Source organism: Kogia breviceps, chromosome 5 (genome assembly GCF_026419965.1).
Source record: "Kogia breviceps isolate mKogBre1 chromosome 5, mKogBre1 haplotype 1, whole genome shotgun sequence".
NCBI lineage: Eukaryota > Metazoa > Chordata > Mammalia > Artiodactyla > Physeteridae > Kogia > Kogia breviceps.
In genome coordinates, this window is record NC_081314.1 from 81,368,835 (window position 1) to 81,396,658 (window position 27,824).

Here is a 27,824-nt window from a genome sequence, read left to right on the forward strand (position 1 = left end):
GGGATGTCGCCCCTCATAATTGCTTTATTCAAGGTACCCTCATTCCCAACTTGCCCTGGTCTCACTCCAAAAATGTTTACATTTGTTTCTGAAATAGTCTGGGACCAAGACTGACATTCCATGTCAGGGACGAGCAATGTCACCTTTAGGACTATTTCGCAACCCTGGAGAATGTGATCTCCTTATAGGTAGAATGATGGTCTTGCATTTCTTTACAGTGAAGGAGGTGGGCACATGATCCACAAAGAGAGACATGGGAGAGACATAGAGAGGTTGTATGTTACTAGCTACATGTCCTTAGCCAAGTTACTTAACCTTGCTGTGCCTTCGTTTTCTCATCTATAAAATGGGGATATTAGTGGTACCAAATCTTTGTGAGATTCTCACTGTTGTGAGAATTGTATGAGATAATATTCATTTGGCCTTTAGCACATTGCCTGGCACATAGTAAGTGTTCACAAATGAGATCGGTAGCCAATATGTATGGAGGGCTGGCCACGTATCAGGGAACATTCAAAGCACTCTCTATGCATTGTTTTTTAATCCTGGGAGGCAGGTACTATTGTTATCCCCAATTCTCAGACAAACAAAGCAGAGAAAGGTTAGGAAGGTCATCCAGGATCACAGCTAGTAACTGGTAAAGCCAGGATTCAAACCCAGAGACTGGCTCCAGCGTACACAGTCTTAACAGCACACAGTTTAATGACACAAATTGCCTCTGATTGTTAGCTGATGGAGAAAATGATCATTCAAAACCATAGAGAACTTATCAAGATCTATTTTATTTTTATTATCACTACTAGTATTATAAAATTCCTGGGCTACTGGAGGGTACATGGTTTCTATACTCAAGGAATGTATAGTGTAACAGGTACCTGAGCAAATAGACATAAAAGGACATAACACACAAGAATTATAAAGGATCACTATAGCTCTCCATACCCATATATGTGAGTGCGGACAGAGAATGGAACCAGTCACACCAGAGGTGGATGTGGTTGTGAAGAAAGGCTGCCAAGGGCAGGAGTCTGAAGTTGGCCATGGAACATGAGTAGAACAGAGAGGAGGGGATAACAGCACAGACAGAGGAAAAGGCTCAGAGATGGGAACTGGACCTCACCCTGATCATGCTGGCCTGACAGGAGCAGTCTTTTAGCTGGGCATTCAGGGGACTGGGGCATTTAGACCTTGCCTTTGTGGTAGAGAAAAAGGAAACCACCATTTTAGGGGCAACTGGGACACTGGTGATTTGCCACACAGAATGACTAAACCACAGTTCACTGAAAAGTCCAAGTTCACACAAAGGCTGAGAGGACCAAAGGTGAGAGAGGGGCTTCGGGTGTGTGGGTCTGAGAGACTCCAACCCCTGCACATCTCAGCGGCTTCCCCGAAGTGGGAGTCAGTTCTTGGTTAGCCCCACCTGAAGGTTTGGGTGGATCTCCTGGCCTCCGTCAAGTACCTGGTGAGTTGGAACACCTGTGCCGCTTACCTTACCCTCTGGTGTCATTAGGGTCCAGTGAAATCAGAGGAGCAAATCCTCTTTTAAAAAAACAAAGCCACAAGGGGGCCACAAAAATCAAAGGTTGACTTTATTAATGATCCTGTGGCCAGTAGATCTCAAAGAAATAGCGGTATTTCTGGAGCGGATACGGTGACTGGTATGCGGGTGGGGCAGTTCTCAGCGGAGGGAATCTCACTGGGTTTTGGTTGGATGAGGCCGTGGGCTAAAGGGCAGCCTTATCACTTCAGGCTTCTGGAGGCATCCACACATCTGCTGGTGAACCAAAGCCAGGAAGAGCCTAAACCCAGGGGATAGGCGCAGAGAAGAGATAAGGAAATGGGAGAGGAAATAAATGGAATTTTTCAGTCAGATGGGTCCGGAAACCATAATTTGTGGTGATATTTGAATCACATTTTTTCTTGTTGTTTACAGTGTTATAAGCCATAAGGTTTTCTGAAAGTGAGAAGGGAAAGGACAGAATTCAGAGAAGGAACATTAATTTCCTATTTTAATATAGGTAGCAGCATTTGGAAATGGCTTTTCCACAGAAACAGTGGTTACGTTTCACAAAATTACATAGAAAAGTAGTCTGCAAAATCCCATTCAACACATAATGTCCCTGAAGCATACTGTCACTGGTAATAGTTCAGCTGCATCTGACCATCTTGTGTTACACTTCTTCCTTAGGAAAATGTTTTCCACATTTTAAACTCTGGATACCAGGACCTTAGCACCCCTGGAATAGAGGGTTCCCTCTGAGAGCAGCTGAGGTTCTGTGTGCTGAGGCAGAGTGGAGTGGAGGGGAATAGAATGGGGTGCGCTGTGGAGGGAGAGGGCCAGGGCAAGCACGGGGGGCCCACAATGCTCTACAGCTGCGTAAGAAAAGCTTCCTTGCTATCATTCTTGTGTGGTTTTTTGCTTTTTTTTTTTTTAAAGCTTATGACATTCTTAAGGATTTTTAAAAATTTTTTAAATTTATATTTGGCTGCATTGGGTCTTCGTTGCTGCGCGCGGACTTTCTCTAGTTGCAGTGAGCAGGGGCTACTCTTTGTTGTGGTGTGCGGGCTTCTCATTGCGGTGGCTTCCCTCGTTGTGGAACAGGTGCTCTAGGCGTGGGGGCTTCAGTAATTGTGGCACACAGCCTCAGTAGTTGTGGCTCACAGGCTCTAGAGCGCAGGTTCAGTAGTTGTGGTGCATGGGCTTAGTTGCTGTGTGGCACGTGGGATCTTCCCGGACCAGGGCTCGAACCCATGTCCCCTGCATCGGCAGGCAGATTCTTAACCACTGCGCCACCAGGGAAGCCCCTGGTGTGGTTTTCATAAAAGGGGAAGGAAGTAACATGGGAACAAGCCCCAACAAGCAATAGATAGATGACTCATTGTATTACTGATCTTAGAATGAAGTTATTCTGAAAGAGGGTAGGTTTTTTATTTATATCAAAAGAATGTTGAAGAGACATGGTGGTGAGTAATAGCATTGAGGGTGGGTAAGTTGAGCAGGATAACACGGCTTCTGCATGCAAAATGGAAGCAAAGGACTAGGAATTGGAGGCTTGTGGTCAGCCATCTTTATTCTCTGAGAACCACAAAGACTTCAGCAGTATAGACCAAAGGGCCTTGGGGAAGAAAGCTTTTGACTCAGTATAGCATGGAGTACTCTTGGCCATCACATTTAGATAATATGCATTCTCAGGGGAAATTGTAATCTTGGGGCTGTTGGTGTTTATGTAGGGCCCATGATGGCTGGCTGGCTCTAGGGTGATCACCTTGCCGAGGTTTTCCAGGGCCTCTCAGCTTTATCCCTGAAAGCCCCTCATCCTGGGCAGTCCCTCAATCCTGGGAAACCAGGCTGGTTAGTCAGCCTGCCTTACCTCACTGGCTCTCCCAGGGGAGGGAGTCTGTGCTCTGTTAGGGAAGCCATTACAGACCCTGCCTGCCTGGAACACAGCAACCCAGCCTTGGCAATTGCCCTCCAACAAGAAAAAGGCCTCCTCAAGACAATAATGGAACTTATCAGGAATTGAATCTTTCTTTTTTGATGTTTTAAAAATTTCCAAAGGTCTCAGTTAGTAAAGCAGCAACCAATTTTCAGCTCAAAGGCATGAAACTGGAAGGCTAGAACATATAGTTCTGACAAATAACTTCCCCACCAACTATTTTTTCCCATGAAGCAGCTTCCAAAGATTGACCTCTGATGTGTAGGTTATTAAGATTTTCCCTTATTGAGCACTTACGTTTCTTCCTGTTTTAGAAATTATATGGTCTATTGCTCCATCTGATGGAAAATTTCCCCCAGTGTGTGGTCTATTCGTTATTTTCCACCTTCTCTGAAATGCTTTGATTTGCCTTGTTCTCATAGCTTCCTATTAGTCATTTTGTTAACAGAAAAGACTTCATTCTTCCACACCATACAAGTGAAGACAGTCCTGCATATAGGTGTTTGGGATTAGGAAGCCCATGGGCTCAAGGGGAGCATTCCCTGCTACACATTTGCATGTCTGAATCAGTCTTTCTGTAGAAGGCTAGAGCTGCAGGGAGATTTGAATCTTCAGGTCCAACAATGAGGCCCAGAGAGGGGAACTGATTTACACACGTTAACAGAGTAATGAGTGGTTAGAGAACTAACCTGTCCCTTGTTAGGAACAAACCCTCTAAGTTTAGAGACTCCTGGCCCAGGGCAAACCAATCTGTGTTGGATGAAGGGATTGGAGAGCTGAGAAGGGCTGAGTCTGAGAGTTTGGCTGGTTAGGAAGTGGTCTGGTCCGGCATGGACTCCACAGGGAGGGCTTCCGTGGCTGGCACCACCTCTTACCCGTTTCTGAGGTCAGGGTAAGCTCCCCTGGGAAGAGCTGGGTCTCTCCACACTCCAGCTAGCAGAACAAACAGATCAGTGATGTCACCAGCAGCCTCTCCCAGAAGGCATGCAAGTTGCTAGGTAGTCTCAGTCTCCCGGGGTGTTCTCTGCAGGGCCACAGTGCCTCTGCATAGTTAAGTCAGTGGGTTGTCATTCCTCACCTTCTTCCCCCCTCATCACCTCCACCTGGGGCCTCCTGGGTTCTTTACAGAGTGACCCAGCTTCACTGTGGGACAGAGGGCCAGAAGCATAACCACACCCCACGGTGTATATGTGAGAGGTGGGTGGCCAGAGGACAGGGCAAGATGGAATGCCTGTCCAGAGTACATGAAAGTAGTCTGCAGGAAGGATGGGATGTGACTTAACAGGAAGCGACTGCGGTCACAAGCAGCAGGTCTCCGCTTAAACCACACACACACACCCATCTTCTATGTGATTCCCTAGCAGCCTGAAATTCTTTACTTTTGAAATAATCTTTTAACTGAAGTATACTGGCTTTTCAGGTAGTCCAAAATTGTGAGGCTTGCCTGAAATACCTGAGTGTATGCAGTTAATTCAGGAGGAAAATGGCTTTGCTGGCACAGTTTGAGGTCCAGTGGGCGAGTGCCAGCCGTCTGCCTGTGTACAGGCTGTTCCCTTCCTCTCTCAGCAGCTAGTCTGTGGTGACATTTGCTCCCTGGATGCACAGCATCTGGATGCCTCAAAAGATGCTTTGGGTGCAGGGCTGGAAAGCAGTGGTTATGCCTTAGTTTCTTATCTTAGTCATTCCATTGACCATAGAAAAGGGGTGAGAATCTTTACTTAAAGGTGAGAAACACAGACACAATGTGTATTGGGGACTTCTTGACCTAAATCCTATGCTTCGTAGAATTTTCAAAATGCAAAGAAAATTTTCAAGTCCTGGCATCCCTTTCAGTAAAAATTCTGTCCTCTCCCAAGGTGCCTCGACTAAGAAAAGCAAAGTGCTGTGCTTTTCATTTCTTTGGGTGCTGCTTTTTGATGCTGGGTGTACATCAGGGAAGAACACCCCTCCAGAACTTCACTGTAGACTTGTGCTGGGGCCAGCTAGAGTATTTCTCGAAATCTCTTAAGTATCTGAATCATAAACAGAACTAAATGAGACCTTGGAGATCATCTTGCCCAACCCCCTCCTTATACAGAGAAGGAAACTGAAGCCCAGGGAGGTTAAGCAACCTGCCTATGGTCAATAGAAGGCCTTTTTTTTCCCCCAACGGGACCTGTGGGATCCATAGTAACTGTTCTCTTGGCCAATTAAAATCCTATCACTAGCATTGTTTTATGAGAAACAGCCTCCACTGGGCCCTGTCAGCAGTTAAGTCTTTGGAGCCGTCTCAGCCTGCAGTTGCTTTATATAAACTATCCCTTTTATGGGAGTTGAAGCACAGTATGAAAAGGGTTTTTGTCTCATGTTGACCTTGTTTAGTCACATTAACGCACACATCGGTTCCAGGCCCCATTCCATTCTCCGAACATCTTCTGACACGCTGATAGTGCTGAGCAGAGCAAGGTTGGGCTCACTCCTCTGCAGAACCTCGGCACTCAGGAGTCCCTTGTTTCAAGGACAGCTGCTTCTCCTGGGCTGGGCTCTTCTCCCTGAGCCCCGCTGCCCAGCTGGAACCAGTGACACCGCCTGAGTCCAACGCCAGTGTCTATTTTCCAGAAAACGGGCAATGCTGTGAGAGCCATTGGAAGACTGTCCTCTATGGCAATGATCTCAGGGCTCAGTGGCAGGAAATCTTCAACAGGGTCACCAACCAGCCCACTCAATGCAGAAAAACTAGAGTCTGAAGGTAAGGAGCTCCAGGAAGATTTTCTCCAGCCAGATGGTGACAAAGGAAGGGTTGGGGGATGGAGAGGCATTTAGAGGTTTTTTTTTCTTAAGGTGGGGGGGGTGGGTTTTTTAATAATACAACCTACAAGGAAAAATTTGAAACTACTTTTACACTGCCCTGACAATAATTACTAAATGTAGTAATTATTCTTTAATTGTTTCACCTTAGGTTTAACTATTTTCAGAAGTTATTATTTGTCTAATAGAACTAGATGATCTCCGCTAATCTTTTCCCTATATTTTACATAAGAATTAGCAAAGGCTTTATTAAAAGTTTCATTTTTCTCATTACAAAAGCAATGCTTATATAATAGGCAAACATAAAATAAAAATCACATATAGTAGTGTACTTTTAAAAAATATCCATTTTTTAATTTAACGTGTCTTTGCATTTTCCTTTTAAACAAAAATTGACTCATATAGTCCACATTTGTTTGGTATTTTTCATGATGCCGAAGCATGTCTTTTGAACTGGGTAGACAGTGACTGGCAGGGCCCCTCCTAGAGACCAATAGGGTTAGTTACTTGCCCACCGTCTTTGAGATGCTGCCCCATCCATCTCCTCAGTGAAGGCCTTGGCCTCTTCCTGCTTCAGATGCATGTAGGGTCTGGCCCTTATCATCTTGAGGTGCCTCATTTGGCCTAAGACACTCCTCCACCTCCCACTGCCTGATGCTTTTGGTATCCAAAGGTGAGAAGCTGAGTCTAGATCCCTTTGTGCATAAGACAGGGTAATTGGTGAGGCTGCTTGCTGAGCTGCTCTGATGCAGCCGGGGACCAAGCCTGCTGCACATGGGCCTGGTCCCTCCTGCTCCAGCCCTGCCACTCTCCAGATGACCCAAAAATAGCCTGAAGGGGAAGGAGAGGATCAGGAGCCACTCAAAGTTACAGCTTTTCCCGGGACCAATCCCAAACCCTGGTCCAGAGTCATACACTGTGAAGGCAGTATCTGTGTGGAGAACAGAGCTATTGGCAAATCGAAGATGCCTCTAGGACCTGGCTCTTCCCTTCCAAGAAGCAGATGAAGGGCCTGCTGCTGCCAGAGGAGGGCAGAGGGGGTACAGAGATCAGGTGGGCTGGTATGCTCCCGTCCTTCTTCAATACCCTCAACTGAATCCTGAAACAGCATGAAATGTAGCCAGATAACCTTTTTAAAGATTATTTCCTTTTTCAGTGTGTCAGCATAAGGGAGGGGGAGTCCAAACATTTCCCCAGTTTGGTCACAGTTCTCTCTTCTGCCAAAATCATTTGGCAGCAGGCCAGCGAGTCTGCTGGAGAAAGGTGTGCTTATGATTCTAAGAGCCATTATTTGCTAAATTATGACAACTTAAAAAAAAAAGTCAGCTTTTTTAAACCAGGGAGGACGAGAGAACAAGGAATAAAGAAATTACCATGTCCTCTTCCCTGTCTTCTAGAAGATGTCTCCCAAGCTTTCCTTGAGGCTGTCGCTGAGGAAAAGCCCCATGTAAAACCCTACTTTTCTAAGACCATCCGTGATTTAGAAGTTGTGGAGGGAAGTGCTGCTAGATTTGACTGCAAGATCGAAGGTAAGTTTGTAGCTGTTCTTCCCTTACCTACGAAAGGGGTATGGTTGGCTGGTGGGCCCCTACTGTGTGCCCTTGGCAGAATGTCAGTTCTGGAACAGCCAGGCTGTGAGGGAAAATGGGGCAGTGGGCCCACCTGCTTAAGACTGGGGCCATTCAGTGACTCACTGAGGGCACATCTGATATTTCACCTACTTACATCAGCCACTACACCCAAGTTAAAAGTGGTTTATCATGGACCTATTTGGCTATGGAACATGCTTAATGAAATGAGCTTTGCAAGCTTATGGGAAGCATGTGAACTGCCTACCAAAGGCTCTCAAAGGAAGGCTGGCACAGAGCATAGGATGAAGAGAAGGCAGCTCTGCTGTTAATCACTGGGCTCTGTGACCTTGGGTGGTGATTTAGCTCTTCTGAGTCTCTAGTTAGTCCTCATCTGTAAGACAGTGCCTAATGCCTTGAGTGGCTCTGGAGACTGTGAGATAACATGTGGAAAGGGGAAACCTTTCAAGTCTTTTAAAGATGTCATGGAGTCAAGGGAAAAGTTGTGGAACTGGTAAGTGCAGAGACAGCCTGCGGTGTGACTTCAAACTGAGGGAAGTTGGGAACCAGGCCTCTGTGCTGTCTTCCCCATGTTTCTCTGCCTGCTAGAAATAATGTGGCCAGAGTGAGTTGTTAGAGCTCAAGGGACCCTAAGGGATCTTAGCATAGCACCTGAGAAGTTAGCAGTGTTGGTGACACATAGCATTTCAGTTTCAACAGACTGCCACATTCTAGAAAGTGGCAAGATAAGACAGGCCCCTTTGCTTCAGGTCTGTGACTGTTGTGTGCCAACCAGAGTGGAGGGCTATCTCCCATTTCAGTCAGACCAACTTCCCCAAGGCAGCATAGCACAGGACAGCAGTGATAACGAACCATGCCTCCCACTTTGTAAGATTCTCCAGCAGTATGGCTAGATAATGCCTTTTGGGTAAAGTAACCCAAAGGTAGGAATGGAAAAACAGTTTTTCTCCTGCATCACTGTATTATCAAGATGCCTTATAAATGTCTCGCCTACCATAATCTTTCTCTTTTTTCATTCAATTTTTTTTTTAAAGTGGATGTGCTGCCTTTGCTAGTGTGGAGTGCTCAGATTGGGGGTTCTGCTGAGAGTTCTGAGCCACTGCTTGTAGCTCTCACCATCACCACTGTCTTTGGGTCTTAAGTTCTTTACTTTTTCCTTTATTTTTTAGAAAATATTATTTCATAATAATTATCTTTTTGCTTACTTTTCTCTTTGGGATTATTTTCTTGGTATTTGCATTATTTTGAAGTGCTGAGGAGAAATTAAAGCATATGGATGCTGTTTGTTAAAAACAAAATTCTACTTGAAAAGAATGTTAGAATTGTTATGTGTAATTTGTATTCTAGCTGCTACAATTTTGTCCTGTAAAACTCCTTCTCCAAAGTTTAAAAACAAGTCAGTTAGTATTATTATGTTTTTAAAGGCATAAAACGTATAAAATTTAATGCTGAACTTTGCAGCAACATGACTAATGCATAAAGTGAGATGAATCAATGTGGTCAATTTCCAGTTATCTACAGGCAAATTATCTGTCTTTGGATCAGACTAAGACAAATACTGCTTTCTTTTTCCTAGCAGTATTGTCAGTTCCTCTAATTTATGTTTTACAGGTCTGTTATCATCTTTGAATTATAATTTACACACCATAAAATTCACCCATTTTAAGTATACAATTCAGTTATTTTTAGATATTTACAGAATTGTGCAGTCATTACCACTATCCAATTTTTAAATATTTCCATCACCCCCAAAAGATCCCTTGTGCCCATTTTTTCTGACTCTTATTTTTTAATTTAAATTTATTTAAGTTCTTTTATACAAGATAAAAAAAGTTTTCCTTTAATCCAAGAAGGTATTTAGCTCCAGGCATGTGGTTGGAACTGGGACAGTGTTCCAGGGAGTTATCTATGTCTGTATTAAGGTGAGAGGTGGTACAAGCCCTACATGGGTGGGAAATGGGATGCCTGTACAATACCTTATGTGGCGTTTCAGATATTAGTGTTTACAATACATGCCCCTATTCAAATGTAAATATCAAAATAGATGGTAAAAGCCAACATCGTAATTTTTTTCCCTTTACCCCCTTAATCAATAGAGGTAGCTCAAGAGTTTGCATGAACTGATAAGTTTTAAATAATAGTTTCTGCAACCTGTGTTCCCTCCCTGTGATACAGGATACCCAGACCCTGAGGTCGTCTGGTTCAAAGATGACCAGTCAATCAGGGAGTCCCGCCACTTCCAGATAGACTACGATGAGGATGGGAACTGCTCTTTAATCATTAGTGATGTTTGCGGGGATGACGATGCCAAGTACACATGCAAGGCTGTCAACAGTCTTGGAGAAGCCACCTGCACAGCAGAGCTCATTGTGGAAACCATGGAGGAAGGAGAAGGAGAAGGAGAAGGGGAAGAAGAGGAGGAAGAATGAAACAAAGCCAGAGAGAAGCAATTTCTAACTCATATTACAAAGACTATCTCTCTAAAGCTCAAAAAACCCAAGACAGTAAAAGCACCTAGTGTGATAGATTAGTTAGGTCATTTGGGGGTTGATTCTTCAGCAATAGTGGTTGATACCCAGCAGCGTTACTGAGGGGCATTAATTTAAATTAGCTGGCACCTTAAGATTCTAGTACAGCTAGATTTCATTTGGGGAAATCACCAGTAACTTGCCTGACCAACCAATTTTAGAGAAAAAGTAACCAGAAGGAAGCTTTATCTGGGCAAAGTCATATAAATTCTCCAACTGAAAGCACTCATGAAAAAACAAGGTCACAGCCCTGCCCAAAGGGTCCCTGGAGATGGTCTCTCCCAGCTCCTACTCCAGAGAACCAGGTCTTCTCCAGTCCTGTAGCACTTCGTTCTGCAGGCAGTTGAGCCATTTTAACTTATGAGGCACAATATTTCCAAAGTATACTATAGTACTATAGACATTTGAACTTTGCTTTTCCATCCCCTGTTCTACCTGCCAGTTTTTCTGGATCTGGACTTGCCATGAGTTTAAGCATTAGGGACATGACACTTTTTAGATCCTGAAGACACGTCTCCTGCTCATGGATGACTGGCTTCCTTAGGAAAAACAGACTCTCCTTTCTTCCAAAATCAGTAGGAAATCTAAACTTATCCCCTCTTTGAAGATTTCTAGAAGCTTCAGACATTCTTATAGGAACCTATGGAAAAAAATCCTTGTTAATGTGCTTTTCTGAAACCAGGACTCATACCTGCGCTGTTTTAGAATATCAGCTCTGCATGTGTGGTAAAGATTTTTGTGTTTGAATGTATGAAAAAGTTTGCTGAAAAGTTAGTCTTAATTATTTATTGGCCACTATGAAATAGGTTTCAGCTATAGAACTCCACATATTTTGGAATCTCATTCAGGATACTCTGAGTTTAATATACCTTCATTTTTAAACATGCTCCAGAGAACTCTACTTACCTTATGGATTCCACGAGACTTTTCTTCTTGAATGTGCATCAATTATGCCTTGCCCCCCAACCTTGAAATATATTCTTAACCTGATAAATGCACTCAGACTTGCATCTTTAGGAATTTTTAACTTTCTTTCACTACATTGGCACTTATATTTTTCTTTATAAAACTTTTTGAAGGGCATAAACAAAGACCATAAACTGATAATGCCTAATACATTTCCTCTGTGTGTGTGTGTTACATTCCAAATACTTTTTTTCTTTTCCACTGCTTGTAAAGCGCAGCAGTTTAATATTTCAAGGGACTTTTTGAGAGTTCCTTAAGAACCAATTTTAAATTACTTCAGTGCAATCCTACACAGTATCAACATTAGAATTTTGATGTTACTTAGTCTTATGTTATCTTCCATTCTATTTTTATCTGCTTCTTGCTGCTAGTTTCAAATTGCCAGTATTTTTCTTTTTGCTTTTTAAGCAGTTACAACATTTTTCATATAGCCACAGTATTGCCACAGTTTATTATAAGTGTTTTAAATTTGATTTAGAGCATTCAAAGCTTTTCTTCATCACTTTTGATTGTTTAGACTATAATCTTTGTGTGCGTGTATGCTGTATATGTGCGCGCATGTGTGGTGTTTATGTTTGTTTACAGGTTTTTTTGATGCCTTCTTGAAGTTGTGTTAATGTTCTCCCAGTTTATTATACCATCAGAATGGTAACTGAGAACACTACAACTGTAGTTAGCTCACAATTTTTAAATAAAGGCTACCACAGTGCATGCTGTTTGTTCAGTCTTTGCAGCCTTCTTTTCCTTTCCATGCCACCAGTTATAGATGACCCAAACAGATCTCAGAAACTAAAAACAAATGCTCTGCTGCATAAATGGCTTACATGCTGGGAGACTTCCCTAGTGGTCCAGTGGTTAAGAATCCACGCTTCCACTGCAGGGGGCACGGGTTCGATCCCTGGTCAGGGAACTAAGATTCCACATGCTGCACAGAGCAGCCAAAAAAAAGCCTTACTTGGTTGTGCTTTACTAAGGAAAAGAATGACTTAGGCACTTCTAGTTTATACTAGATAGCCTAATTTGCACATTTACTTCAAAATTTCTCTCGAGCATCATTTTGGTTCAATTACATTCTAGTATCTACAGTACGCTCATAATGCTAAAATCTGACATTTTCAGTATGTCACAAAATCATCATCGTCATTAATATTTACCAAGGCTTGTTCTGCATTTGTAACTTTGGTGCAATTTGTTACTAGCAGCCGAGTGCTATCTTTCCATGTCTTGATAGTGAAGCATTTGTTCTCAGGAAATCATCATTCCTGCTTCACAGAAAGTCTGTTTTCAGATATCAGATGGTGGGGGCCCCCCCAGGTCTTGAGTATTCCAACAATACTGTAGATATTCTAGAAAGAATCAAGACATACTATTAAATGTTAGACTAGATGATTCTATGATTCCACAGTATAGTCTGGAAAGAATCCATTGTCCAGATAATATTTAAATTGTTTCATTTTTTTAAGGCAACCACAATCCACAAATGTGTTCCTAATGAGGGAATTATTATTTTTAAAGAAAAGGACTTTTTATTCCTCACTAGTGAAAAATGTACCTTATATTCTGAAAGAAAACAAATAATTTCCTTCCATTCCATTCTCATCCCAAACATATAAAAAAAATCCACTGATTATTCATTACATTGCAGAGCTTCATATTAAATAAATTTCTATGTATAACGAAAAAGACATGCTGACTGTTGTCAGCTCTAACTTTACTTAAAGTCTCTTTCTTTTTATCAAGATGTTTGAGTTTTACACATTTTAATAAAATCTGTGCTTTTAATACATCTGTGCTAATAAGTATGAATGAGCTAAAGAATAACGGAATTCTAAAGAAACTCAACTCTCCACTTTTCAAGAAAACACAGGTAATACTACTTTCTTTAACCCTTGAGAACTCCTCTGTATTTTGAAAAGGAAGCTAATGTCTGTGACAGTCATTACTGAGGCTCTTTGGCCCCTGGCACATGATTAGGACCACATTCCTGACTCCCTGTGTGAGATGGGAGATGGGGCTGTGTGACTAATTTCAGTCAGCGAGGTAGAAGCAGAAGTGATATTCATCCCCTCTGGTCCAGAGAATTTAAGTTCTGGTGCAAGACTCTCCATAGTGACTGGCAACATGTCAGATGGTGGCTACTTTACCCACCTAGGTCCCAAGCCAATCCCAAATGAGTATATAACACAGCAAGAAATAAATCTTTGTTCTTATAAATCCCCAAGATTTTAGCATTTTTTGTGGCTGTAACATAGCCTAGACTATCCTGTTATAAGGTCATCACTGTATTCTAGATCTATTCTGACCAATATGGTAGCCATGACTCACCAGTGACTATTTAAATTTAAATTAATGAAAATAAATAAAATTTAAAATTCAGTTCCTCAGCTACAATAGCCACATTAAGTGCTCAATAATCACATGTGACTAGTGGCTGGCTATCTTATTGGACAGCACAGATTAAAACGTTCTATAAAGTTCTATTAGCACTGTTTTAGATGGACTAGGAGGAAAAGAGAAACTCCAAATTTTACCTTAACTATGCATATCACTTTTCAAATTGTGAAATTAAAACATAAAAGTTTGCGTGAAATCAGTCTGGAAAGTATGGTCTATAGTTTCATCAATCATATTGGATAACACAAACTCAATACTTACGTTATTGTGTTCATTTATATTCATATATTTTTTCACTTTTTAAGACTTTTAAAAAGTACCAGTTCTTGTGCTTCTCACCAGAAAATCGAAATAGACCTGCAATTCACAAGCAATTATCAGATTACTTATGATATGAAGCAACCAGTTAGTTAGGCAAAAAATCTCTGGTGTTTTTGGAACTTGGAGCTACTTGAGATATGGGAGCATCCAACAGGGACAACTGAGATAGCAGAGAAAGAGACAGCGTCCCTGGGGCAAGATTTCCCCAACAGTGAACCAAAAGGGGAGGGGCCATCCTGATAGCTACAGTCATTTTAACCTTAGTGGCTTTGATCATAACTCTCTTCCCATTGGAACTGGAAATACCCAGGAGATCTACAGCACTTGGAGACAACAGTCAGTTTCTAACTGCTGGTTGTTTGAAATTTTAGCTCATAGGCCTTGCCAGTGTTCCAAATGCTTGTACATTGCAAGGAGGGCTTCATATCAGAGACCACAGCTCCAGTAGTGACCACACAGAAGTACATTATAAATCTTCACAAGACATTATTTGACTCTCTGGGACTAGATTTCTTCCAGCTGGAGATAACTAAGGAAGAAGGTTACAAATTAACCTAAAAGTCAATTCATTATTATTAGCTTCTTTTGGACAGACATCAGTAGCTTCCAAAAGTTAAGAGACAGGTTAAGCTATAGGGTTTCTCCACAATCTTGCTCCAGATGGTATGTTAAAATGACCAATAGCCTCTGGTCAGATTCAACAGACATTTATTAGCAAGCAGTCAGACAGCCTATTCTGTAAGCTCCATGAAGTCCCAGATGTGTCTCTCCAGAAAGCATCTCACCTGTTCACTGAAAGCAAGCACTGCAGGATACGAGGGTAGGATCTAGCTGACCTGGGTAATCAGCCAAGTGGAATCAGTTCCAGCTCTGCTTCTCACTGAAGTTGTATAGCTTGTGCTTCAGTTTCATCACATATAAAATTAGAGAAATTATATTTCCTCCTTCACAGATCGTTATAAAAACTAAAAGAGCTCATGCACAGTACCTGATCCTTATGGTCAGCTCTGTTCTTCTAGCACTCGGAGATGCTATAAGGTGTGTCAGAAACATCCTCTACCCGCTAGGAACTGATAATACTTCTGTAGAAACAAAACAAATATGTGGAAAAGTTATACACTAATGAAAGATGGAAAGAATTATTGAAATTCCACCCACCTCCAGAAAAACATCTTTGTAACTGAAAGTGCACATACAGCTATATGAAACACAACTGCTATGAGTTTAGGAAATGCTACAACTGCCTTCTTGGTCTCTGGAAAAGTTTTAACTTCCAGTCTCTAAATACTCTCTTCTTCATAGTCAAAAGAGAAAAGCTCATCTGACCTTATGAGTCTTATTTTCCAATCAAGAGGAAATTTCTCAAAGTTGGCTTGACTTTAAACTCACACTTAACCTTTAATCCCCAAAAGTTCTCTAACTTTTAATTTATATTTACAAAAGCTAATTCACATTGACTTGTTTCTGGCAGTATATTAACCACAGAACAAACAGGGCTCTGCTAGGCAGTCCCAGGAAAAGACTAGGTAGACACCTTTTTTAAGTTGTCTAGAAAGCTCAAAATGCTCCTATTTTCTGGAGAATCAAGAGATTAAGGGTTTAGAAAATGGGAAGCTACCATAGTAGAGAGAAGACCAAACATGAACTCCAGAAGACAAGCAGTAACTCCGTTCTCTTCAGAGCCCCATTAAACTGAGAGTGAAGGAATACGTTTTTTTAAAGCTATAAACCCCTCAAAGAAAAATATGGGAGAAGAAAGATGAAAAATACCAGAATTTTGGAAGATGGAAAGCAAACAGATGAGCGGGTAACTTACTTAGAGCACAGAAGCTGAAACCTGACTTCCTGCAGAGAAGAAGGCCAAGAGAAAGGCAAGTCAGTTTTACTCTGAAGAAGCCTAAAAGGTTAGAGACTGAGGGAACCATGTACCTATGAAGAGGAGCCTCAAAAGGAATATAAGGTATCAACTCACTGATGCACTGAGGTCAATGCAGGTCAAAAGTCCAACCAGGAAATCAATGCAGAAGTAGGATGGGATACATAGGAGTTAGGACAGACAAGGGTCCAGAGTCCAGGAAGTCAGTCTGAACACATCAATAGTACCCATGTTTAAAGTACAGAAAAGAGCCTGATCATGGAAAGGCATTTGCTTGCTCAAGGAGTTTTTAAAGACAGATAAAGTCATTTAAAGTTAAACTGGTTGTCTAAGAAGCCAAATCATTTAGACTTTTAATAATGCACCCTGTTAATAAGGGAGATCAGCTTGGTGCTTTGTGTCCACCTAGAGGGGTGGGATAGGGAGGGTGGGAGGGAGACACAACAGGGAGGAGATATGGGGATGTATGTATATGTATAGCTGATTCACTTTGTTATACAGCAGAAACACACCATTGTAAAGCAATTATACTCCAATAAAGATGTTAAAAAATAAATAAAAATAAAATGCGCCCTGTTAATGAATGTCTTATATTCATTTAATGTAGAAACTCAGTTAACTAATTTCCATTTAATCCAACTTGCCCGACTTAACCACAATTTTCATTCTTTCTGTAAAATAAATGAACTGGAGCCCACACACTTCTGTTCTACTAACTGATGGCCACTGAGTAGTATTATTTACCAAGAGTCAATTGGATTTGTTCTTAAACTTCTTTATGCCAGTTGTACAACTGTAATTATATAATTTAATTATTATATAAATCAATAAAAATGGGGGTGCTAAAGGGAAGAGAAGCTGTTTCTATGTAAACTAAATTGAGGCTAGTGGTCATACGTGGCAGATCAGACACCTGAATTTATCTCCTGCCTCCCAAAACCTCACTAAAATGAAAGTAAAGGCACAAAAGGCATTAAACCCACAGGGCAAAGAATAAGAGAGGTGATACATTAGACTTGAGTTGTTGACAAAATTTTGGGATAGACTAATTGGTAAGTAATTTCGTTTCAACTTTTTCCACTCTGCAAGCACCTGTAGGGGAGAAAGCGTCAAAAAGCAAGCTGAGTCCTACCACAGAATGAGTCAAAAAACAGAGGAATTAGACTGACCGTCCCCCCTCCATCTCCTCCTTTAGCCCACAGGCCTTCTTGACAGTCTCTCCTCGAATGCTAGCAGGAAAGGGGGTCTTTTAAAGTTAGACTAGAGGGGGAAAAATAAATAAAATAAAGTTAGACTAGAGAAGCTGTAAGACTGGTGGACAACAGGCACAACTGAGAGTGAGAAGTAGCAACTCAGAAAACACAGGGATCGGGCAACAATCCCAATACAGAGAACATCAATGTGTTCTCTGTATCTATTATGTTGGTTGGGTTTTTGTTGTTCTTGTTGTTGTTTTAGATTCCACATATAAGAGAGGTCACACAGCATTTGGCCTTCTCTGTCTGACTTATTTCACTTAGCATAATGCCCTCGAGGTCCATCCATGTCACAAATGGCAAGATTTCACTCTTTTTTATGGAGATTATATATATATATGTATATATAAAAACATCTTTATCCATTATCTGTTGATGGACACTGAGGTTGTTTCCATATCTTGGCTATTGTAAATTATGCTGCAATGAACATGGGGGTACATATATCTTTTCTAGTTAGTGTTTTCATTTTGTTCAGATAAATGCCCAGAAATGGAGTTGCTGGATCATATATGTTATATGATATGTTATCATATATGTTATATATAACACACATATGTTATATATAACGTATATATTATATATAACATATAAATGTTATATGATCATATAGTTATATTTTTAATTTTTTGAGGAAACTCCATACTTTTTTCCATTGTGGCTGTACCAATTTACATTTCCACCAACAGTGCACGAGGGTTCCCCTTTCTCCACGTCCTTGCCAAAAATTGTTCTTTCTTGTCTTTCTGATAAAGTCATTCTAACAGGCGGGAGGTGATGTTTCATTGTGGTTTGGATTTTCATTTCCCTGATGATTAATGATGCTGAGCATCTTTTCAGGTACCTGTTGGTCATCTGTATGTCTTCTTTGGAAAAAAAATGTCTATTCAGATCTTCTGCCCATTTTTTAATTGGATTTTTTTTTGCTATAGAGTGTATGAGTTCTTTATATATTTTGGATATTAATTCCTTATCAGATATATGATTTGCAAATATTTTCTCCCATTCAGTAGGTCGCCTTTTTATTTTGTTGATGGTTTCCTTTGCTGTAACAGAAGATTTTTAGTATGATATAGTCCCATTTGTTTATTTTTGCTTTTGTTGCTTTTACTTTTGGTGTCATGATGTGTGATGTCATCACCCTGACAGCTTACATATTCTTGTGATTTAAATTTTTCTTAGTTTTGATTTCTAATATGGATAATATAAAGTAGTTATAAAACACATAAATAAAAGCTCTTTAGGGGCCTCAATAATCTTTAAGAGTTTGAAAACCACTATTCTAGGCGATGATTTAATCCTAAATATAGCTAGGCAGTGCACTTTAGTCTGAAAATCCCAGCAGCACCTAAAATGTAACCTATACTACTGCTGTCTCCTCTTCCTTCTGAGTTTCCCACCAAATAATTCAACTCACACAAAAATATAAAAGAATTTACTAATTTTGTAATGGAGGTAAAGTAAATAAGGGAATTCATATTGATCAGCATTTCATTTGAAAAATCCTCCCACACCTGTCTCTTCTCCTAGGTTTCTCTCCTCTTCTCTTTATCTTTCACTCTCTTCCCTCCCCACTTTGCAGGGCAATTTAAGTACATCCAAGATGGGGGGAGAAAAAACCAACATGTCACTGATATCTACCCTCATAAGAAGACAGAAAGACATAAAGGGATTCATTTTTGATAAACTTAAAGAAAAAAAATTTACTCACAAAACCACTCATTGGGGAAAAAAAGCAAAATACATATAAACAGAAAGAACATTAAAAAAAAAAAACCTAATGCCCTTACTCAGCCAAAGATAAACACTAATAATATATTGGTATATCCCCTTATAGATTTTTTTCACTATAGACAGATATACCTAACTGTTATAAAAATAAAATCTTACTTTTCTACTTAATATATTCTAAACAATCTCCATATCAAATGCATCTCTGCATTATTTCCCCAACTTTTTTTGTTTTTTTTTTTGCAGTACGCAGGCCTCTCACTGTTGTGGCCTCTCCCTTTGCAGAGCACAGGCTCCGGATGCGCAGGCCCAGCGGCCATGGCTCACGGGGCCCAGCCGCTCCGCGGCATGTGGGATCTTCCCAGACCAGGGCACAAACCCGCGTCCCCTGCATCGGCAGGCAGACTCTCAACCACTGCGCCACCAGGGAAGCCCTACCCAACTTTTTATTTAAAATTTTTTCAAACTTGGAGAAAGATTGATAGAATAGTTCGATAAACACTCTTAAACCCTTCAGTAGAATACTGTTGGGAGATGATCCACTCCATATTGTTGGGAGATGATCCACTCTGAACATCTCACTTTTCTGGATAATTCAGGTCTTCTGATCAAAAGCATTTACAATCAATTCCAGTATTTGTATAAGGAGCTGAAGGGGATCAGAATGTACCACCCCCAAATATGCCACTTTGGCATAAGGACTATTTTGAGCTGAAGGCAAGTGAGAAAGAGCAGATACAGAAAAAGCTCTCTATCCTCCTCCTATTTGCCTAAAAGCAGGGCATAAATTTCCCTTTGTGAACGTGTCCCCATCCTCTCTCATATATCAGGAAGAGCAGAATAACACTTAATCACCAGACAGGAGTTGACTCTAAACTTGTCTCAGCCCAGAGATGGCAGATACATAACAAACTCTACTAAAAACAACCCTTATCTTCCATTAATTTTCCCCACAAGTTTACCTTCCCACAATTTACTGCCCATAAAAACCTAAACCAACATTCCTTTGTCTTGTCACTTCTCCACAAATTTATTGCTCTTTGTTAAAATGGTATATAACCCTCTGGGTCTGACCACCTCTTTGGGGTTTTCACTTCATTTCTGTGAGGGCCCCCACATGTATATGAAGTAAACCTTTTTCTCCTGTTAATCTTTTATCAGTTCAATTCGCAGGGTTCCAGACACTGAACCTAAGAGGGTAGAGGATAAAGGTTTTTTTTTTTTTCCCTCCCCTACAGAGACATTCCAGTAGGGTAAGGATTAGATATGTTTCTCTTCCCAGAGATGTTCAGAATAGTAAAGATAAAGCCCTCTCCTTCCCATCTTGGAGAAGACTGGCTTACATTCTAGAATAAAGACAAGGTTTCTCTCTCTTTGGAGGGCAGGATAGACAGGTCACCAGCAGCCATATATAAGATCAGAGTTTCCTAATATTTGTATAAGGAGCTGGAGGGGATCAGAATGTACCACTCCCAATATGCCATTACAGGGTTCCTCTCCTATAACGCACCCCACTGCACATGCAGGTACCATCTGGCCTTCACTATGTTGCCCTGTATGGATGGGGCTTGGTAACCAACATAAGATGTTGCTCTGGCTGCTGCTTTTGCCATAAATGATAAACTGTTTTTGTTTTTTGGCTCAGAGGGCTCATTATTTGTGTGTGTATATAAAACAGTATAATATATATAAATAACATGTATATTTTATATATATAAACATACATACATACATCCTCTTCCTGCACCTCTATGTGGACCCAGACTAACCCCCACACACATACCTTAAGCCACAAAGTACACCCTGAGATCAAGCTTTGCCCTGCTCCTCTTCCTGGGAAACCCCACACTCCATCCACCTGGACCAGGCCCCAGACCATGTGTGTCCCCCATGGTGTTCAAAAGAAGAGAACATTTCCTCATTGAGGGACCTGGGTGAAGAGGTCAGCTCCCTCAGCACAGGGTACTGGAACTTGGGCTGGGTCACAAAGAGAGAACAATGCCTTGAGGATGTCCTTTGGGAGGAAGACCCCAAGAATTGGCAGTAATGGTCTCCAGGGACAAAAATCTGGAGCCCCTTGCTGCGGCTGGGCCCTGAAAGAAAAATATACATGAAAATACGAGAGTGTGTGGGGTGGGGGCCAGGCCACCTTGTTAGCTTGCAGGCAGAGTAGACATTTCTGACCTGTTATAGTTTTTGTCTTAACAATCACATCATTTTCCACATTTGCCCTTTGCTCACAATTTCTCTCACACTTGTGCTTTCTGTTACACACACACACACACACACACACACACACACACACACACACTTTATTTTTGCTGAATCATTTGAAAGTAAGTTTCTGCAAAATCATTTTTAATGTCAGAATGTTATACTATTTTAAACCTCTATCATAATTTAACCAGTCTGTACTGCTGGACATTTAGATTATTTACTACAGTTTGATACTGTAAGTAGCATTGTGATGAGCATTTATAACTAACTAAATCTTTTTTCACATCCTAAATTTCTTAAGATAAACAGACTCACAGACAGAGAGAACAGACTTGTCCTTGCCAAGGGGAAGGGGAGTGGGGGAGGGAAGGACTGGGAGTTTTGGGGATTAGCAAATGCAAACTATTATATATAGGATGGATAAACAACAAGGTCCTCTACATGGGAATAGAATCTAAAAAAGAGTGGAGATACACACACACACACACACACACAACAGATTTACTTTGTTGTACAGCAGAAACTAACACAACGTTGTAAATCAACTATACTCCAATAAAAACTTTTTTAAAAACTCAAGGTCCTACTGTATAGTACAGGGAACTGTATTCAATATTCTGTGATAAACCATAATGCAAAATATGAAAAAGAATATATATAACAATCACTTTGCTGTACAGCGGAAATTAACACAACACTGTAAATCAACTATACTTCAATAAAATTTTTTTTAAAAAGTTGAGCTAAATTCCTTAAGATAAATTCCAAGAAGTGTACTTATTGGGTCAAAGGACATTAATGGTTTGAAGGTTTTGCTACATATTGTCAAGCTGCCTTCCAGACAGTGTATCTATCAGGCTGTACATTCAGTAGCAAAGTTTAAGAATACCCATGTCCTTATATCCCTGCTAACAGTATTCTTTTTATCTTTGACATTCTGAAGAAGAAAAAACAAGAGGGCATCTATCTCATCATTTTAATCATCATTTGTTCATAAATGTTATTTATCTTCATTGGTGTGTTTATTAACCATTTATAAGGAGACCTATGGCCTGAAGCTGATCATAGAAAGTCATCAAGTACTAATGCAGCTATCTCACAGTCTCTCATAGAGGGTCTCCTCTCTCCACATCTGCTCAGGTGTCAGTTTCCCCAAGCTCAAATTCTCAAAAGAATAATGTGATATAACCTTTCCATATTAGTCATATCACTGGCCATTCTATGGGCTAACTAACTGGAAGTTTAGAGTGGAATTTGGAGTTTGAATCCTATTACTAACCCCTCCTTTTCTGCAGGTTTTTGTATGATAATGAAACTATAACAATTCAGGAAGGTGGGGAATGACCTCAGCACCATCTCCCATCTGGCCATTAACAGAGAGCCCTCCACATGAAAAGATGCTCAACATCATTACAGAAATGCAAATCAAAACTACAATGAGATACCACTTCACACCGGTCAGAATGGCCATCGTTAAAAAGTCTACAAATAAATGCTGGATAGGGTGTGGAGAAAAGGGAACCCTCCTACACTATTGGTGGGAATGTAAGTTGGTACAGCCACTATGGAAAACAGTGTGGAGGTTCCTCATATAACTAAAAATAGAATTACCATAGGATCTAGCAATTCCACTCCTGGGCATATACCTGGACAAAACTATATATGTGGTACATATATACAATGGAATACTACTCAGCCATAAAAAAGAACGGAATCATGCCATTTGCAGCAACATGGATGCAACTAGAGATTATCATACTAAGTGAAGTAAGTCAGAAAAAGAAAAATACCACATGGTATCACTTATATGTGGAATCTAAAATATGGCACAAAGGAACCTACCTACAAAACAGAAACAGACTCACAGACACAGAGAACAGGCTTGTGGTTGCCAAGGGGGAGCAGGTGGGGGAGGGAAGGACTGGGAGTTTAGGATTAGCAGATGTAAACTATTATATATAGGATGGATAAACAACAAGGGCCTACTGTATAGCACAGGGAACTATATTAAATATCCTGTGATAAACCAAAATGGAAAAGACTATAAAAAAAGAATGTCTATATGTGTATAACTGAGTCATTTTGCTGTACAGCAGAGAGTGGCACAACATTGTAAATCAACTACACTTCAATAAAAAAATTTTAAAAAAAGAGAGAGCTCTACAAGGGTATGTTTTGGGGTATGTGACCAACCATGAAGATTGCTGACATCTGGACTTCCAGCTTCCTGAATTGAAGATAGCCTGGCCAGTAGCACAGAGCTGATCAGAAATACACCCCGCTCCTTATTCCCAATCACAGGCAGAGAAACTAGAAAAGAGAGAGAATGGTGCACTTTAGGGCAGAAGTAAGAGTCAGCCTGGCTGCCTTTCCTGACTCTGCAGAATCTCTCATCCCCCAGTTAAAACATGGCCCAATGAATTTCACAGATCTTAATCATATTACTCTTTCCTCCTCCCTGTGGGGCCAGATGTGTTTATTTCTGATATTTCCTGTGATGGGTGTCTTTCATTTTTGGCCACCCAGTATCTAAACACACTTCCTATGTGGAGGTAATTCCAATAAAGAAGCTCAAGTGTGGGCAAATAGCCACTTTCCCAGCTGCCTTGTCTCTAGAATTTGGGCATGTCAACTTCCAACAATATGCTCCTACCTACAACCTTGACTCTGGAGTGAATAACAGAGAAGAAAATAGCAGTTTAGAATCTTTCCAGAGGTAACAGAGGAAACAATAATGGCAGCATCCAATGCCCAATGGTGGCTATGCCAATGACAGAAGTTGTTAGACACTAACCAGACTCTTCCTGTGTATTGATTTGGTCTCTATTTTTAGATGTCTTATTTCCCTTGGCTCCTACTGATGTTCCAAATCTTATTCTTCAGCTTTTCTATCAATTTTGTGAGCTATCCAATGTCCTTTCAATACACTCCTCTCTAACTAACCGGTTTTGGTCTCCATTGTTCAGGAAGCTGGAAATCTGATTAGTACATAACCTCTTTTGTACAGAAGTTGCCTTTTTTATGGAGGTGAAAAGATGAGGAAGAGGGGTGCCTCCCTATCAATAACTCCTGGATCAGGGGCCCAGCTCAAGTCCAGAAGTATCCACTATTCTGAATGTGTGATAAACACTTCATTTCTTTGTTGTATAGTCTTACCATCTGTATATGTATTCGTATCTGTAGTCAAAGGGATGAAGATTATGGGGTACAAAACATGGCCACTATCTGTCACCAGGGTTTTGCCTCAGCAGCTTCTCTTAAAGAGGTGCCAGGGACTTCCCTGGTGGTCTAGTGGGTAAGACTCTGTGCTCCCAATGCAGGGGGCCCGGGTTCAATCCTTAGTTGGGGACCTAGATACCTCATGCCGCAACTAAGACCCAGAGCAGCCAAAATTAATTAATTATTATTATTTTTTTTAAAAAGAGGTGCCAGCAATGCTGTCCCCTTAACATCTTTTTAAAAAATATTTATTTATTTATTTATTTATTTTTGGCTGCGTTGGGTCTTTGTTGCTATGTGTGGGCTTTCTCTAGCTGTGGCGAGCAGGGGGATACCCTTCCTTGCAGTGCGCAGGCTTCTCATTGCAGTGGCTTCTTTCGTTGTGAAGCATGGGCTCTAGGCATGCGGGCTCAGTAGTTGTGGCTCCCGGGCTCTAGAGCGCAGGCTCAGTAGTTGTGGCGCACGGGCTTAGTTGCTCCGCGGCATGTGGGATCTTCCCGGATCAGGGCTCGAACCTGTGTCCCCTGCATTGGTAGGCAGATTCTTAACCACTGCATCACCAGGGATGTCCCCCTTTAACATCTTTATTATGCCCAGATTAACTACAATAGCTTCTTACATGATCATCCTGATGCAGTATTTCCTACTATCAGGACTCCTCTTTATTTTTATTATATATCATTTATGTATATCAAGCATATAAAGTATATCTAACATATAAAGTATAAGCAAAAAGCACCCAAAACATAAATATACATCTTAATGAATTATCACTAAGGGAAAACCTATATAACCACCACCCAGGTCAAGAAATAAAGCATTTCCATTACTCCCAGAACTCCTCTCCCTGCCACTCTCCCAATCCTTGCTACTTGTCCCTTCTTGGTCATAAATTCCTCCCTCCCCACTATCCACCTATCTTACCTATCCTGGGTAAGTATCCACTATCTTGACTTTTGTGATGATAATTTCTTTGCTTTTCTTTAGTTTTACCACCTGTGTATGAATCCCTTAAACAATATAATTTTTCATTTAGCCTGATTTTTAACTTTAGATGAATGAATCATACTGTATGTATTCTTCTGTGCCTTACTTCTTTCACTCAATATTGTTTGAAATTCCTCTGTTATAACTGAATAGAGCTGCAGTTTGTTCACTTGCATCGCTGTAAAGTATCCCATCGTAAGATATAAAATTTATTTATTTATTCTACTGTAGATAGATGTGTTGTATTCAGTGTGGGCCTATAACGAAAAATACTGCTTTGAATATTCTGATATATGTACCCTAGGGAATCTTTAAGGCCATCAACCTGGCATTAGAAAAATGGTCATGGGATATGTGTTATCTTTGACTTTCCTAGATAATGTCAAACTGTTTTCCAAAGTGAATGCCCCAACTCACCACCTGCGGTCCCCTCACCAACAACTGGTGTTATCAAACAGTTTCATTTTACCCACTCTGGAGAATGGCTAATGGTATCACACTGTGCTTATAATTTTCATTTCCCTGATTAATAAGAGGTTGAACATATTTGCATATGTTTATTGGTCATTTATATTTTTTCTTTGGTAAAGCCCCTATTCAAGTCTTTTGCCCACTTTTTCAATGTAATTATCTCTTACAGATTTGAAGGAGTTTTCATATGTTGTGGAGACTAGCCCTTTATTAATTACATGTGTGGCAAATATCTCTCCCACTCTGTACCTTGCTTTTTTTTTTTTGCTTGTTTTATGCTATCTTTTGATGAACAAAAATCCTTTACTTTAATATAGTCAAAGTAGCAACCTTTTCATTTATAGTTGGTACTTTTTATATCTTGTTTTAAAATTCTTTCCTAATCTTTGAGGTCATAAAGATATTCTCCTATACTAATTCTAAAAGCTTTAAATGTTGACTTTCACATTTTAAGTCTAGAAATGATTTTTGTGTATAGTGTGAGGTAGGAAATTTTTTTTTTCCCATACGTATATCCACTTGTCCCAGAATCATTTACTGGAATGTCCATATTTTCCCTACTGTATCTCTGTCATACATAAAGTGACTATATATGTGTGGGTCTGTTCCTAGACTCTCTATCCTGTTCTATCAGTCTATTTGCCATCCTTATGCTAATACTATACTGTCTTAATTGTAAAACTATAGTTTACAATAAATGTTGTTATCTTGTAGAGCAAGTTCTCCCAATATCTTGGCAATTTTTGGACCATTAAAATTTCCATATAAAATCTCAATCTGCTTCTCAAAATTCCACAAAAATCAAAACAAACAACAAAAACTACTTGGTGAAATTTTGATTGAGATTGCATGCAATTTATAAATTAATTTGGGGAGAACTGTCATCTTTACTGTATTGAGTCTTTCAATCTATGAACTCAGTATCTCTCCACTTACTTAGGTCTTCCTTAATGTCATCCAATAATGTTTTATAATTTTCTATGTAGAATTGGAACAGTAGCACAGAGGCCATACCTCTTATATTATGCATACCTGTTTAAAATTGTTGTTTTCCTGGTGAACAGAACAGTTCATTATTATGAAAGATTTTACCTCTAGTAATGCTTTTTGGCTGCTATCGATACACATGTATTACTGCATTAGTTTTAAATTACTGATGTAACAAATTACCACAAACTTAGTGGCTTAAAAAACAATACAAATTTATTATCTTATAGTTCTGTAGATCAGCAGTCCAGTATAGGACTCACTGGGCTAAAATCAAGATGTTGGCAGGGCTGCATTCCTTTCTGAAGGCTCTAGGGAAGAACCTATTTTCTTGTGTTTTCCAGATTCTGGAAGCCCCCTTCCTCCATCTCCAAAGCCCAAAACACTGCATCTCACTCTGACTTTCTTCTGTAGTCACAATGCCTTCTGGCTGACTGATTCTTCCTCCGCCTCCTTTTTATGATTACAGAGGACCCACCCAGATAACCCAAGATGATCTCCTCATCTCAGAGTCCCTGATTTAATCACACCTACAAAATCCCTTTTGTCAAGGAAGGCAACTTCTATGGTCTGAATGTCTATGACCCCCTCAAAACTCATATGTTGAAATCAATGGGTGGTGCCCAAATAGAAAAAGCCCTAGAAAACTCACTTGATTAGTCTCTCAGCCCTAGCACTGGCTTTTTTACTAACTTTTACTAACTGATCACTGTTCTGGTTTCAGTTTACTATTCTTTACCATCCCCAACACAAGCCCTCACTCCACTTCTGATCCCCACTTTGGAGATATCCTTTACATTCCTGCAAATTCAGGAATGGTTTAAAAAGAATGTTTATCATTTTTCAAGTCTTTGGGGTTTTCCCTCCCTCCCTCCCTTTCTTTTGGTAATGGAATGTGGCAGGCTGAATAATAGCCCCCAAATATGTCCATGCTCTAATCCTAAAACTGTTACTTATAAGGTAAAGGGGACTGGCAGATGAGATTAAATCAAGGATTTTAAGATGGGGAGGGTAACCCTGACCATCAGGTTGGACCCAATGTAATCGCAAAAGTTGTT

General features: G+C 40.4%; 1 protein-coding gene and 1 long non-coding RNA gene across 9 annotated transcripts in view; one reads left to right on the plus strand and one right to left on the minus strand.

Moving 5' to 3' along the window:
• Nucleotides 1-16,425, plus strand: part of MYLK (myosin light chain kinase) — a 281,962-nt gene extending 265,537 nt beyond the window's left edge. For 6 of the 8 annotated variants that reach the window (XM_067034429.1, XM_059064332.2, XM_067034430.1 and 3 more), the window contains 3 exons: nt 6,036-6,165; nt 7,622-7,753; nt 9,989-16,425. In XM_067034429.1, the coding sequence (XP_066890530.1) occupies nt 6,036-6,165; nt 7,622-7,753; nt 9,989-10,242 (516 nt within the window). In that variant the 3' untranslated portion in view covers nt 10,243-16,425. The remainder of the gene's footprint in view (nt 1-6,035; nt 6,166-7,621; nt 7,754-9,988) is intronic. The other 2 variants (XM_067034434.1, XM_067034436.1) reach the window with 1 other exon arrangement.
• The window catches only part of LOC131757169 (uncharacterized), a 30,653-nt gene continuing 4,440 nt past the window's right edge, over nt 1,612-27,824 (minus strand). The window contains exons 2-5 of the long non-coding RNA XR_010840742.1: nt 15,011-15,104; nt 13,963-14,058; nt 12,462-12,653; nt 1,612-1,799 (exon numbers count right to left, since the gene is read on the minus strand). This is a non-coding gene — a long non-coding RNA (uncharacterized lncRNA). The remainder of the gene's footprint in view (nt 1,800-12,461; nt 12,654-13,962; nt 14,059-15,010; nt 15,105-27,824) is intronic.